The following is a 15,472-nucleotide window of genomic DNA, read 5'->3' as shown; positions in this document are numbered from 1 at the left end:
GAAGATTTCAAAACAGCAATTGTAATACCGCTGTTCAAGAAAGGCGATATGTCAAACCTGAAAAACTACCGAGGAATAAGTCTACTCAACACCTGCTACAAGATATATGCGAAAATACTGGCAAAACGACTGGCAGAGCATGCAGAAGAAAAGCTGTCAGAAAGTCAAAACGGATTTAGAAAAGGAAGATCATGCACTGATGCAAGTTATACAGTAAAACTACTGATGGAAAAACGGATCGAATACAACCTAGAAACACACATGTGCTTTATAGACCTGGAAAAAGCATATGATAGGGTTAATAGAAAAAAACTGTTTGAAGTCCTAAAAGATGAAGAGATAACATATAAAATGCGAAAGGTGATAAACAGCATATATAAGAACACTAGAATAAGAGTACGAATTGGAAATAAACTCTCAGAACAAGCAGAAATAAACAGAGGAGTTCGCCAGGGATGCCCACTGTCTTGTGTTTTATTCAACATGTATATGGATCACATGGTAAAAGAATGGCAGAAAATGAAGCCAAAAGGAATCAAGACAGACAGAAGACAAGAAATATCAACAGTATTATTCGCAGATGATCAAGCAGTACTAGCCGAAACAGAAGATGACCTACAGAGATCAATGTATAATTTAACAAAGATATCAGAAAAGTATGATATGAGAATATCTTCAGAGAAAACAAAAACAATGGCCTTCAAAGGAAAGGAGCCAGTAAGAAGCAAGATTGTAATAAATGGAAAAATCATTGAACAGGTCAACAATTTCAAATACCTGGGAAACACGATATCATACCAGGGAGAAGTAGATGTTGGTGGAAAGATTGCAAAGTTCCTGAGAGTCACAGGACTGATAAATAGGACCCTGAGAAGCAGTAAGGTGCGAAAAGAAACAAGATTGAAGGTGTACAATACCCTAGCAATACCAATGATGACGTATGGAAGCGAGGTATGGGCACTGAAGAAATCTGATAAAAGAAGAATAACGGCAGCAGAGATGAAGTTCATGAGGAGAACGGCAGGGGTGACTCTCAGAGACAGAGTCCCATCCGAGAAAATAACAGCAGATCTCGGAGTGAAGCCAGTCATGAAGAAGATAAAACAGTATAGGAAAGATTGGAGAAATCATGTCAAAAGGATGGAGGAAACAAGATCACCAAAACAGGTCCTCCAATATACACCAACGGGGAAGAGAAGCAGAGGGAGACCAAGGAGGAAACTCACGGATACCTCAGGCTCATCCTCAACAGGTTCCACACCGCAGCAGACAGGCCAATAGGCCTACCGCTTATAAGGAAACGACGACGACGATTTTTTTTACAATCACGAGAACTTTGGAGGGGAAGTGAGGGACATTATTGGGGGGGGGAGGTGAAGGGAGGTCATATGATCAAAAATTCCAAATTTTTCTTTACACTTTTTTTTAGGTAAAATTCAACAGAAAAATTCTACAAATTTGATGGAATTAAAATGGCAAACAATTTATTGAGCTACAAAACCAAAGGCAAATTTTACTCAAAATTTTACTCGAAAGCTATTGACTCATTTTTTTCATTTTTTAAGGATTTTCAAAGTTAAATTGCACAGTCTAAGAAGTTGAGCGAGAGAAGGGAGAGGAGAAACTACTCTTGGATCACAAATTAAAATACTTTTTGTCCAAATTTTGAATTCTCATTTTTTTTGTCAAAATGGACAATTCTGAGGCGTTCTGCAATTCAAAATTGTAGGAAAATTTCAACCCAAATTTAAGGACTGCCCTAAATAACACTAAAGGGAAAGATTTATGATTTATAATTTGACGTGGACCAACCAAAAATACGAAACTGGAATAAAACACGCTACCCTACCTTGGTCAAATTTGGATATTCAATATGGGAAAGGGGAGAGGGAATGGCCAAATCGAAAAAACGAGTTTATACAATATTCCAAATCAGTGGTTCAAAAAAAAACAAAAAAAAACAAAAAAAGGATACTTTACGTTACATAACAATTCTATTTTCAAGAATTTTGGCCAGAATTTAAAATTTATTTGCCCCTCTCCCACCCTCCCTTTCTTCTAGATCAAAGTCTCCAAAATGAAAATTACATGTCCAGAATGTGCATAAAAATTTCAAAATTTTGTATTTCATTCCTATACAGATTCTCAACTCATTAGGAGGGAAGGAGAGGGGGAGGGGGGAAGGAGAATAAATATTTTTTCAGCTCATTTAAAAATTTCAAGTCGAATTTCTGCAGACACTTTGATTAAAATTTTGTGACGATTAGATTCAAAAACTGTAAACTTTTAAAAAAATCACCGAAGTAAAAAAAATTAACCCTTTACCTGACTTTCAACATAAGAGTGCTAAAAAAAACGTGAATAAAATCACCACAATTTTTCTTATCATTTGACAGTATGAGCTTTCAAATTTTTAAAAAATGAAATCGATGAATCAGTGCAGAAAGATGAGTAAATATATGAATGGATCGGATCCTACTTAGTTCAAGCTTCTTTTCTTGTAAAGAATATTTCAATTTTGATACAGCAATCAAATCATATCATCTCGACAGGATGTTTGCTTGAAAAAATTTCACACCCCTTTTTCGAAAAATTTCTCATCGAATACAGAAAAAACCCCTGGTACATTTGATCGCTATTTTCTTACGTTTAATTACAACATTAAACATTATTTTCAAGTTAATAAAATTCGAAATAAAAAATAAAATTCTATCATTCCACTTCAGGAGTGAGTATTCTTCTTCTCTCCTCTCTTCACATCTTGACAAAAACCACAAACTGGCAACATTTTTACACGAACGTAGCGACAAATAGGAAAAACAGCCATACCTAACCAACTACCTACTCGCTTAAAAATAATAAACAACATAAAAAGGAAAAAAAAACTACAAAAAAATTGGTTTAAAAAAATTCAAAGAATTAGGACAAGGTGTCAATAAAGGCATTTAAAAAAAATATATATCCCAGTGCGAATAATCAACAATAAAGAAAAAGATATAAATTTTAAACGTAAATAACGAATTCATAATTTATTATATAATCAACACATTACAAGTCGAGTTGGAAAGCGAATACAATAAAAAATCGCAAACATTATACAACTAATTTTTTGAAATGAATAAAATTACAAAAAAAAAAGAAGAAGAAAAAGGAAAAAAAGAAAGAAAAAAAAAGAAAAGAGAAAAAAAAGTAACGCTAATATAATATTTACTGCTATATCCTGAGCATACATAAAATCACTACTTTAATAAAATTCTAAAATAAACGGTTAACACTTTTTTTCTTTTGAAAATTTTTTCAATAAGTAAATAGATATTATGTATTGCACAGCTACGTATATAGAGTATTTATAAAGATAAAATTATGATTACGAAACTATTTGGTTTGATCAAAATTTGATTTGATTTTTTTTTTTTGTTTTTTTAATTTGGTCAAAGTGTTAAAACCCATTCTACTTCATCATGTGTTGCAAATTCCAAGCAACAAGATCTACGATCGAATCATTTTTACGAACGAGTCTGCTTCTGTGTAACCGCGAAGGTAATCTGATTTTTTCGGTTTATTATTTTTTTTTAAATTTAAATTATTTTTTCATATTTCTGAGTTTTTTTTTTCGCTCTTGAAATACAACAACAATATACCACTCAATCATACCAAATAGTTAATTTACCTGCAAGCACAGCTACGAATCCGCTAAAAAAGTATAGGTAAATAGAACGGTTTACATACAACACGAGTAGGCTACTATATCTAGATGAGATAGAGGACTTATGTAGAATGGGTTTTACGCAATGATGAATGTTGTGAATAATTTTTCACTACCTGTAATAAGAAAAATAAAAAGGAAACGGGTTACACCTCTGAAAAATTACTCTTCTCGCTTATTTCTTATATATGTAAAACACCATTTCCAGCTTACGAAATATTAAAAATAACGATAGTAAAAAAAAAAAAAAACACAACTAAATGCAAAACTGAAACACAAGTGAAATTTTTCTCAATGGTAACAAATAATTCGAGTTCTTAACGCTAAAAAAAATAAATAAATAAATAAATGCGTACGCAATCATTAAGTCTCTAATTCACACAAGGCGTCAAAATAATAAAAATCATTCGAAAATGGCTCAGCAATCACAATATAGTTTCAAAAAACAAAGCCATAGCATCGTATATAAACAACGCGTTTTAAAAACACTCGAGTAATAATTTGGTCCTTAGTTAATTGTCGATTGTTTTCGTTTTCATTTGGTTTGATTTTTTTTTTTTTTGATTTTTTAAATCGAATTTGTACATACGGAGGTTCAGTTAAAATGAGTTTGAAAATTCGTTTACCTTAAAGTATGGGTACGAATTTAAATTATATGTATGTATGTATGTGCAAGAGATTAATACTTACAAATTACGTAGGTAGTTAAATTTAATAACCCAAGCGCTGGTATCTCGATTAATAAAAGATTAGCTAGTTAAAACGACGAATAATTCGAACAAAAAGTTGTGATAAAAAACGTATCGTATAGAAAATATACACATAGTCTACATCACAGTTCTGCAATATTTATATCTGTATACAGAGAATACCTACAATGTATTCGGTTATTCACAAAAGACCTACTGAGTCGTCGTTTAGAATTATACGAGTAAGTATAGAACTTGGAAATAAAATCATCATTCTTAATAGCGTATTTACGTATCTATAGGTACAGTATTTCGAGATGACTAATAATCTTTGAACTTGGAAAGTATTTGTAATCGAAATTTGATTCGTAGTAGATTTTATTCTTATATTCATTCAAATGAAAAAAAAAAATTGTCAACTTTCAATTCATTGAATCAGCATTCATTCAGGAAGTAGGTACCTATCTAACCAGATTACCAGAACAACTTACCACAGAACACAGAAGGATAAAATAGGTATAAGGGAAATTAGAACATTATACCTAGTTAATAAAAAAAAAAAAAAAAAAAAAAAAAACCTAGTTAATAATCATAACGCATATTTAAAAAAAAATGGTACCTAATAATAAAAATGCAAAAATGAAAGATAGAAAGCAAAAAAAAACTGCATTATTCACTCAAGAAAATGGCAGAGTTTATGAAGGGAGGAGGATCCAGCATTGTAATTAAAAATTGTATGTAAATTTCAGCTCATGTCAGAATCATTGAAGGGCATGAGGGATATAGTTAGGTGAGGGTGTCTTCCCTTCAGGTATACCTAGATCCCCAGAGAAAAACCATACCTACTCAATGATGACCTAAAAAAATTTTCATCGTATTAAAAATTGTTTTTTTTTTAAATTTCAAATTTCCTCTAAATTTTTTTCTCCAGCAGAGCTGACTCAAAAGAGAATGCAAAAATATATCTCCAGCCAAAATTTTAGGCACTCAACTGCATTTTTAGATTTTTGGTAAGTTTTGGCAAATTTTTGAAAATCTGCTTCGCTATGCCAACAACACAACCCTCAACAAGTCAACACCTCAAGTGTCGAAAATATGACCAGTTTTCTGAAATGTCTGGAAGAGGTTAGCGCAAAATATGGATTGCTGATAAATAAAGCGAAGATGAAGATCATGATTGTGAATCAGCCTGAGAACAACTCCCCTGATATCCAGGAAATTGAGGGAATCAAAGTGGTGAATCAATTTGTGTACCTGGGATCCATTGTCGATAACAAAGGTGGCAGTAAAGCCAAGATAAGAGGTAGAGTCATTGACCTTTTAGATATGGACTGCTAGTGGTAAGGTGCACCGGGGCAAGTCAGAATGATTTTTCGCAATTTCAACTTTGAGCAGCTGTTACTCACCTTCTAATGAACCAATATGGATCAAATTTATTATGTAGGTTCCCATAAGGGTTCTTAACCTATGGTAAAAATTTGAGCGCGATTGACACAGTAGCTTTCGCTCAGTGGAATAAAATATAAACTTTCCTGACTTACCCCAATTGGGGGAAGTCAGAACAGGCTAAACTTTGCAGAGGCGTAGATCACAAACCGAGCGTCCTAGAAAAATTGCATAGAAACAAAATTGTAGAGAATTTAATTCTCTTTGAGATCACTCTCATCAGATTTTCACTAGGACGCACGGTTCGTCCGCTATATGCGAAAAACTAAGAAATAGAAAGTCTGTATTTTAGACCAAATTCAAAATAAGTTCAAAACAACAACAGAATACAATTGAACCAATGACATCTAAAATGAAACAGAATCGCGAAAATTTTTATGCCGTGATGAAATAGGGGTAGTACCCTCAAGTCACCTTTAATGGCACTTGGCCAGATATAAACCTCTAGGTGCTAGAGCAAGTTTTCTAACTTACCCCGAATTCCAACTTCCCCCGGTGCACCTTACATAAGCCAATGGTCTTGAACATAGCTCATCAGTTAGTTGAGGTTTGGCTTCTGCGCATGAGGGAATCTGAAAGATGATGTCATACCAGGTGACGATGTTATACCTCCCACACCTCCGTGTAACTATACCTGGATGGTATAACGTCACAACAGAGCTGGCGCATGCACAGATCGCATGCCCTCGACTAAGGCACTATAGCTTCACTCAGGTGAAATCGCTCGGCCATCTTTGATGCAAAATAACAATAGAATTTTTATGAAACGTCACAGTGACGTCACTTGCCAAGCAGCTGTACTGTGCTGTGATTATGGCTGACATCGTCATTTTGCACCAAAGATGGCCGACCAATTTCACCTGAGTGAAGCTATAGTGCCTTACCTCGACTTACTATGTTCAAGACAATAGCTATATGTTAAGTTTATGGGCCGCTAGCAGTCCATATCTAAAAAGTCAATGAGTATAGAGTGCAAATCACATGAAGCACCATGTCTCGCCTAAAGAAGATATGGTTAGTGCTCACCAGGGTTGTTGCTATTTGAATCACGCAAAGAATCACTAATAGAAAAACCGCAGATTGCGGCTCTTTCATCAAGAGAATCACAAAACACAATTTTGCAGTTCTCTGCAATTGCGGTTCCCAAATTTTTAAGATTTAGCCAAATAAATGTGAAATTCTTCGGCCCAGTTGGGTGAAAATCTGCCCTTCTGCCAATAAAAACGCCTTAAAGAGCAGTTTAATTGGCGTTTTATATCTACTTAAAACGCCAATTCACTGGCGTAATTTGAAGCGACTTTTCAGGTTGTTACATTTTCTGCACGGCTTAAGTGGCGTATTTCTGCACGTCTAAAGAAACCAGCTACAAAATATGCTATGAGAATGTTTTGTAACGTGTTTATTTGCGTACTCCCTGAAAAATGTGCACATAGGTAAATGTGGTATTTTTTACATGTGTTCTAGCTTAGTATATAAATATTTATTCTCTTGTTATCATCTGCCCTGATGGTTAGGGTATGAGAGTTCTCATTCTCTGATCTAGAGTCCCGAGTTTGATACCGGGCTTGAGCCAAAAAAATTTTCATCAACTAACAGCAATGGCAGATTTTTACACTTAGGGGCATAAAAACTAAATATGCGCTGATTAATGGGCAGACATATATTGGCGTTAGAGATGATAAATTTCAGGAAATTTATTTTTTGGAAACTTTCAGAAACTTTCGGAAACTTTCCGGAAACTTTATGGAAATTTATTTTTCTTCTATGAATGAGGCACCCCATACCTGTTTTTAACAAATACCAGTTTTAAAATGCTATTGGTCAACTACAAACTGACAAATTTCCAATATTTCTGTTTTTTTCATTTATTCTTATATTTCCTGCAATAAAATGTCATTTGTGTGGTGTTTTATGAATTATAAAATGTGACCAAGTTCAAGAATTCAATGATTTCTTCACAAAAAATAAAAAAACTGCACCAGAGAAATTCTAAATAATGAAGAAAAAAAATGCAGGGATGTAAACCAAAATTTTCAAATGTAACTGGAACTGAAATCAAGCAGAAAATTTTCGGGGAAATAATTTTTAATTTTTTATCCTATTAGCCTTCACTGAAATCAAAACAAAAATTGGAATTGGAACCCTTTGAAATTTTCATTTCTCCAACCATAAACTTGTAACCTTTGAATAAATTTGGTTAATTATGGTCCATGAAATTTGCGAAAATTGAGACAACTCTATTGCCATTTTCTCTCATTAGTCATTGAATAATTGTTTTATTTTAAAAAATGGATTCTTGAATCATTGACAATGCATGTGTGTAAAAAAACAAAAGTACATATTAATGAATTTCTCATTTTTCACATTCTGAACTTTGTCTGGATGGAAATGGATCTGAAGAGTTCTTGAACTTCTTGGAGGAGACAACTAATTATAGGTACATATTTATTTTTGAAAAAATGTGCAGTATTTTTTTAAATTTCAAGAAATTGTCTCAAAATGGTTCATCCGCAGGTTTGTTATTGTTACACCTATTGAAAAAATGATACCAAGTCAAGTATATACGCGTATTTTGAAAATTTCATTCAAATTTTTTTTTAAAAAACCAAGAAAACCATATTTTATTGTTTTAAATGTCATAATCTTGTGGTGTTTGTTTACTGTTTACAAGCATTTCCTTATTATGAATGAAAATGCTGAACTCTGGTGAGTGTGGTGAGTGTTTTGGTAAAAATTTATAAATTTCATAAATTCCCATGAAAATGGAAATTTAAAAATTTGAAAGTTTCCAGAAAATTTCCAGAACAATTTCAAGAAAGTTTCCATTGAAAGTTTCCTCTCATCTCTAATTGGCGTAAAGTTCTGAAATTCCTGCCCACGTTTTTATATTGTGTAAGGGCAGATTTTCACCCAACTGGGAGTTACAGTTGGATTCTTCAATTTTTCCCCTAATTAGTATATAGGTCTAGAACTAAAGTGTAGGTAATGCAAAATTTCTTTTCTTGTTTTGCTCCATATTGGTCTGTTTTCAAAATTTGAAGAAAAAAAATGGGAACTGCTAATGAGAACCGAGAGAAGAACCGTGGTTCTTATGCATAAGGAACCACAAACAAGTGATTCTATTATAAAAAAATCATAGAATCGCACTATTGAGAACCACAATTCTTTTTAGTCTGTGAATCGCAACATCTCTGGCGCTCACCTACATAGCGATAAACCAAGTAACTGAGCAATCAAATCAAATTATTTTGTTTTGGTTGCTCCATTGCTCCAATCACCAAACAGCTTTTGAAGTTGCTAATTGCTTGGTTGCTCGGTTGGCTCACTATGTAGGTGAGCACTTTGATGCAGCAGTGAGCAAGACTCTGAAGATAAGGCTCATAAACGCTCTGGTTTTCTCAGTTTTCTCTATGTGTCAGAAACCTGGACAGTATACACAAGGGAGACGAAGGAAAAATTGATGAGCTTGAGATGTGGTGCTGGAGGAAAATGCTCCAGATCCCATGGATGGAGAAGAGGACTAATGTGTCCATCCTGGGGGAAATCTGTAGGTATCCAGAACAGGTTGTTGGCAGTGGTACTCAGCCGAATTCTCAAACACTTCTGGCATGTCACAAGGGCAGATGCGATGGAGCCCTATTCATTCAAGGAAAGGTAGAGGGAACAAGATGGTGTGGATGCTCTCCCACGAGATGGTAGACTCCATCTGGAAGGCCATTGGACGCAGCTTCCCAGCATACGCTAGGAGCGCCCAAAACATAGACAGTTGGAGGGAGCTGGTGTATCGAGTCACAGAAATGGCGGCTGTTGCATCATAGTCACGATACCCCCTTAGGGGTGAAACGGCACCAAGAAGAAGTGGCCCAAAAATACAAGCAAAAAATCAAAATTCTACCATAATAATTGACCTTTAAACCTGAAATTTTGAGTTTAGCTTATTTTTGACACCCCAAATCGATTTAAAACAACTTCAAACCGTTTTCAGCTCTTCTGGAGCCTCCAGCAGGTTTTTGAAAGTAGAAATTGGAAAGCTAAAATTTAGTTTATACCCTAATTTCAACATGTTGGGTCGAATGGAGCTCATTTCAAGCCATTCTGGAGCCTGTACCCTACTGATAAGAAATACACGGTCAATTGCGTAAAACTGAGAACACGTTTTTTGGTGCGTTTATGCCCTGGCATAATCGCGGTTAAATGTAGAGTGGAATTGTATAGGTATTTGAAAGACCCCCTGGAGTGTGAGATGGCAGAACCGCAGTGGGAATGCAGTAAAAAAACGCGGTCTACTTCAACAAAACCGGTTTCAGGTAGAACAGGGTAATAGCGGATTTGAAAAAAGGGAGAGGATTTGAAAAAACGTTGGCGTAATAGCTGAAAAGTGAGACTAAAACAGGTATTTCTTGTCAATAGGGATAGCCATATTTTGGAAATTCCAGATTTTCAAAAAGGGTCATAAAACGTTATCGGTTTAAAACCACATGTTTCTCTATAGCAACTTTATTATTGAAAATTTGAAAAATTCACTGCAGGTTCCCACGTTGCTTGATGAAAAAAAACTGAAATTCAGTTTATGCCTCTTTTTTGATGATCCGAGTTGACTGAAGATGGTTTCAAGCTGCTTGCTTTGAAACTTTTAGCAACTTTTTGGAAACTCGAGTTTTTGGAAAAAAAACAATTTAAAATTTGTCAAAATGAACTTAGTTAGGCACCTACAAATTCAATCAGTGCATGCTAGTGATCAATTTGGCGATTATTAAGATTGAGCACACAATTTTAAGGTGTTTTTTTGGAAACTGATAATTTTTTTTTTAAATTTCTCGAGGCTCCGCCTCCAAAATGATCTAAACTCATATTTAGTTGACTCAGCAGGCCAAAAAAAGCACCTAATTTTAATTTTCCAACCTCATTAGGTAAAATTTTTGTGAAAATTTCTGATTTCGCTTTTCAAAAATCTCCTTGGAGGCTCCAACAGTGCTCGAAAAACGGTTCGAAATTATTTCCAATCGATTAGGGCAGGGGAAGGGCTCGAAATATGGTACCTACCAAATTCCAGCTTTTATGGGTGAATTTGGGTATCTTTTCATGGAATAAATAAACCTGATTCAGGTAGATAAATATCGAATAAAACAAACATTAACAATATTGGAAACGAATTCGTCAAGTAGGTAAAAAATTATGATAAAAATAGGTAAGTCAAGTATCAAGTAGGAACGACAAGATATAGTATGTAAGATATGTGTAAATAAATGCATGAGATGGCAGATCATAAGATAAGTTAGGTAATAAATATTCATTTAAAAGAAATTACAAAAATAAAAAAAATTAAATGGGTAAAATAATAAAAATGGAAATGTAAATGTGTAAACAAAGAGACTAGAAAGACAGTGGATAAGTTTTTCTCAATTAAAAAAAATCCGTTCGTGTAATTAAACCGAAGCAGCGTAAAAAAAAACTGAAAAAATTAAAAAAGAAAAAATCAAAATCCAAGGGGAGAAAAATGAAATGAAGAATTTTTAAAACGCAGACATAGGTACCAGTATTCATAGGACAAAGAAGATAGTTAATTATCATTTTAATATTTCTGAGAATTGTTATTTTTACGTTTCTTATCTCAAAAAATCATCGTAAAGAAATTTTCAGTTTTCTGTCGTTACCCTACATTCCAAAAACTAAAAAAAAGTAAATTTTGAGTTGATTTATATATATATTTTTTTATCTCTAATCATAATCAATTCAGATTATGAATCTCTTGAGAACCAATTTTTATGGTCTGGGGGTAAAGAATGAGTTATATCGATTATTATTTTTGGTTTCAGTTTCAGATTTTATAACACAATGTAACAGAAATATTGCTTTAGAATAACTGATTTTTGAGAAGAATTTCAGCAAAAAAAAAATATGATCAGGTAGGTAAAACAATAAAATTAGGAGTAGCTTGGGAAAATCCAGAAGAACTTGAATTAACAAACATCAAAATTGATAATTAGCAAGTCACCAGACATACAGAAAGTAATTTTTAAAAAAAGACACAAAACGAGCATATTCAAAATTAAATCCAGTGACACTGGCACTTGAAAAAAAATTAATAAAAAATAAAAACAGCACAAAAAAAAGAAAAACAGCGGAATAAGTCGTTATCTCGAATTAGTTAATGAGTAATTCTGGCTTTTTTCATATTTCAATAAAAGACAAATTTTCACCCATCCTTTTCCTATTATTTCTTATTATTATTATTATTTTTTTTAAATTTCAGGGCTACTCTCCAAGAACAATAATTTTAATTCTTAATTAAAAACAAAAAAAAAAAAAAAATGGAAAAAAAACTTAATATTAACGTAGATAGTAATTTTAATTTGTACTTTTTTTTTCGTTTAAAAAATATTAATTTAATATTGCGAGAGTTACCTATTTGTATTTACAAATTAATTTCGACAAAACTTACGAGTAGATATAAGAGTCAATATTAAACGCTATAACTTAAGCAATAAGTATACGAGTACGTTTAAATTTTTTTCTGTTTTTTTTTTTTTTTTAATTATCATTTCCTTTTTGAAATTTGAGATCAACGTGAAAAAAAACTTAAATAATTTCGTTTCTCAAGGTAAAAGTATATACGAATCAAATAATTGAAATATCTACAGCACGTGTATCGCATTTACCTCTACGAAAATAATTTCGACTGAAATAAAAAATGTCACCTATCAATCTTTCTCATAGGTCACACTATTAATTTCAGAAATACACATTTAGTTATTAGGTAGATCGACAAATCAAATGTGAAATAAGCTCGGTAAAGCGAAATGCATTTATGTATAACTATTACTTCTATATCATGAATAGAAAATACAAATTGAAAAAAAAATATTGCTTTCTTAATAAAATACTTGAAAAATCGCGTAAGTATATACTTAATACGGTAGCTATATAAGCGGTAATTTTCATAGATAATCGAAGCATCTGTACTGATTAAATTTCCTCCGTTAGTACGAGCTTATGTAATATGAACCAAAAAAAAAAAAAAAAATTGGAAATAAAACCAAAAAGCGGTATGGAAAGATAAAGCATCGTGTAAATAAATTAAAAAAAGTATGGGTTCGTAAAATATACATCAATTGATACCTGAATGATTCCGGCAAAGTGTAATAATGTGCCTTGATTTTTCCGATCACATTTACATGCATTTTTATTGCACATTTAGCTCGTTATAAATGTCTCCATTTTGAACCAAAAAAGAAAAAAAAATCACTCCGAATACGGATATTAAATTTTAATAACATTTATGATAGCTTTGAAAATGTCGATAAAATGCATGTAAATAATGCTGAGAATTTGATTAGAATACGTATAAAATATAATGTAAGGAATACTAATGTGTAATATAGTGAAAGATAACGGAGGGGGTAGCTGCAACTATGAGCATATATAGGATACATAAATACATTATGTATAAGATAAAGGGGGTAGGTAAAGGTGGTATAGATTTGGAAATATATAAAGCGAGAATATAATATCGTTATCATTTTATATAAATGTTAAAGTGTCGAATTTTTTTAAATATATCTTCTTGCGTATATTTCTTTTTTTTTTTTTTATTAAATCATTACAAAACTACGCAGACGATCAAACAAATAAGGAAAGAAAAAAGCTTATAACGAGTAAAATAAAAGTGCGTATAGAATATACATACCTGGTTTAACAAAATGCACAAAATTATTCCACAACAAAAAAAAGTCAACAACACAAACAACAACAACAACAACGACAACACAACAACAAAAACACCAAAACACGTATATGTACAAAATACACACACGAGTGCTAAAATACGTAAGTACAAATTTCACATACAAAATTCAGCGTCGGCTCAAGCAAAGAGCTAAGCTAATAAGGTACACACTATTAAAAAAATGGCAGGAAAGAGGACGAAAATATGGTTTTTCGACCAAAAAGGAACCCCAAATTGTGTACACGGGCTCACTTTGAATAATCAAACTTAACGGTTACAACGATTGGTTGACCAGTGTAACCAGCCTATGTAGTAACCGCCAAGAATAATTATATTCAAATGTCAAAATTCAAAATACGCAGTGAGCGGCAAAAAGCGAGCGGAAAGATTTTTTTTAAAAAAAAGAGTGCAGCTTACAGCTTGATCAGTAGAACTCTTGCTGTATGGGACTGGTATCAAACGTTCTTGCAATTCACCGCCTATCACCTTTAAGAGACAGCAAAGGGTCAGAAAGTATTGAGAATTGTGAATAGAAATTATAAAAGAGTGAATCAACAACAAAAAAAAAAGTAAAATAAAATTAAACAGAAATAAACATTAACGAGGATTGTCGAGTGTGCCAAATTTCAAACAACGGTTCACATTGGTATACTGGAGGGAGAGGTTGTTTCAAGGTCATCTACAGGTGACCTGGGTAAGTTGCAGGATGCTTAACCGTACAAGAATTTAGATTAGAATAGGGTCATGTTTTGATTTAAGCCCCGGTAAGTTTTTGAGACAGATCCAGTCTGAATATCCCGTCTAGCAGGTCGTTCTGCTGATTCTTATATTCAAGCGAGAAATTCAAGGCTTCATTGTACTGGGTGTTCGGTTATAAAATGTCGAATAATTTGACTGGAAATACAGAAACCAAACTACTCAAACTAAAATCAGAATGTGGCGCCTTTAATTTTAAATTTAGACCAAAGATGAAAATAACTCGAAAAATAGAACATTGAAGAATGTTCTAAAAAAAAGTTCAAGTTCATATTTTGCCTAAATTTAAAATTAAAAACACTAAAAACTCTCTGAAAAAAAGTCAATCACAACTTCTTCAATTTCGAAGTAGGACTAACCTCAAAAAACTAGCACTTCAGGTTTGCTGCATTTGCAAGCGAATTATTCGACACCTCGAACAAAACACCCAGTACCAAATTGTAAAAGACAGAGAGAAAGAAGAATTAACTGATTTAATACGGAGTAAGAAGATTTACCCAAATCCAACAACTGATCAACTAATAATAATACAGTAGGTTAAATGCACAGACACCTTTCAAGTATAGGTACGAGTATTAAGTCTATGATAGAGAGAGAGAGAGACAGAGAGAAAAACAATCGAAGAGACCAAACTACCAAAGAGAAAGAAGAGTAAAAATTCAAAAGACATAGCAGTCTGAATAAAATTTAGATTTCTCACCAATTTTTTATTATTCTGTGATCAAAATTAAGCTTATCTCTCCTCCAAGTGGCTTTCGACGATACGATAATTCAATTCTGTGACAAAGTAACACAAGTTACACACTAGTAAATAGATTTTCTAGTAAGAAATAATTTCAAGAGGATAATATTATCGATATTCGTAGGTAGGTATTTCTTAAAATGATATCGTTACGAGTTATCAAATTCTGAATTTTTGTGAAATAATTCGTCTAAGTAAGTACCTAATCAATCGCGATTTTAAGAAAAAAAAAACCTTTACCAGTAACCTGGGTCCCACAAGGTTGGGAAAAAGGTGTAAATGTAACCTATCCTTCTGAATACTTTAGTTATTTTTCAAGTATCCTCGGGATCTTTCAAACACTGTTGGCCTCATTTTTGATCCCACATTCCCACTTGTAGTCTTCATAGCACCTCCCACCACCAAAA

At 32.9% G+C, this 15,472-nt stretch overlaps 1 protein-coding gene across 7 annotated transcripts in view; it reads right to left on the bottom strand.

The window, feature by feature from the left end:
- PMCA (plasma membrane calcium-transporting ATPase 3) overlaps nt 1-15,472 on the bottom strand; it is a 246,445-nt gene that overhangs the window by 17,358 nt on the left and 213,615 nt on the right. For 2 of the 7 annotated variants that reach the window (XM_065363489.1, XM_065363493.1), the window contains exon 23: nt 13,985-14,053. The exons of 2 other annotated variants lie outside the window; for them this stretch is intronic. In XM_065363489.1, coding sequence (XP_065219561.1) covers nt 13,985-14,053 — 69 coding nt within the window. Of the gene's footprint in view, nt 1-3,001; nt 3,823-13,984; nt 14,054-15,076; nt 15,101-15,472 lie in introns of those variants that run through there. 3 more of the 7 variants (XM_065363492.1, XM_065363494.1, XM_065363496.1) reach the window with 3 other exon arrangements.

This window comes from Planococcus citri, chromosome 4, assembly GCF_950023065.1.
Source record: "Planococcus citri chromosome 4, ihPlaCitr1.1, whole genome shotgun sequence".
NCBI lineage: Eukaryota > Metazoa > Arthropoda > Insecta > Hemiptera > Pseudococcidae > Planococcus > Planococcus citri.
The sequence above is the reverse complement of the archived record's forward strand: the minus strand, read 5'-3'. Positions and strand labels throughout refer to the sequence as shown.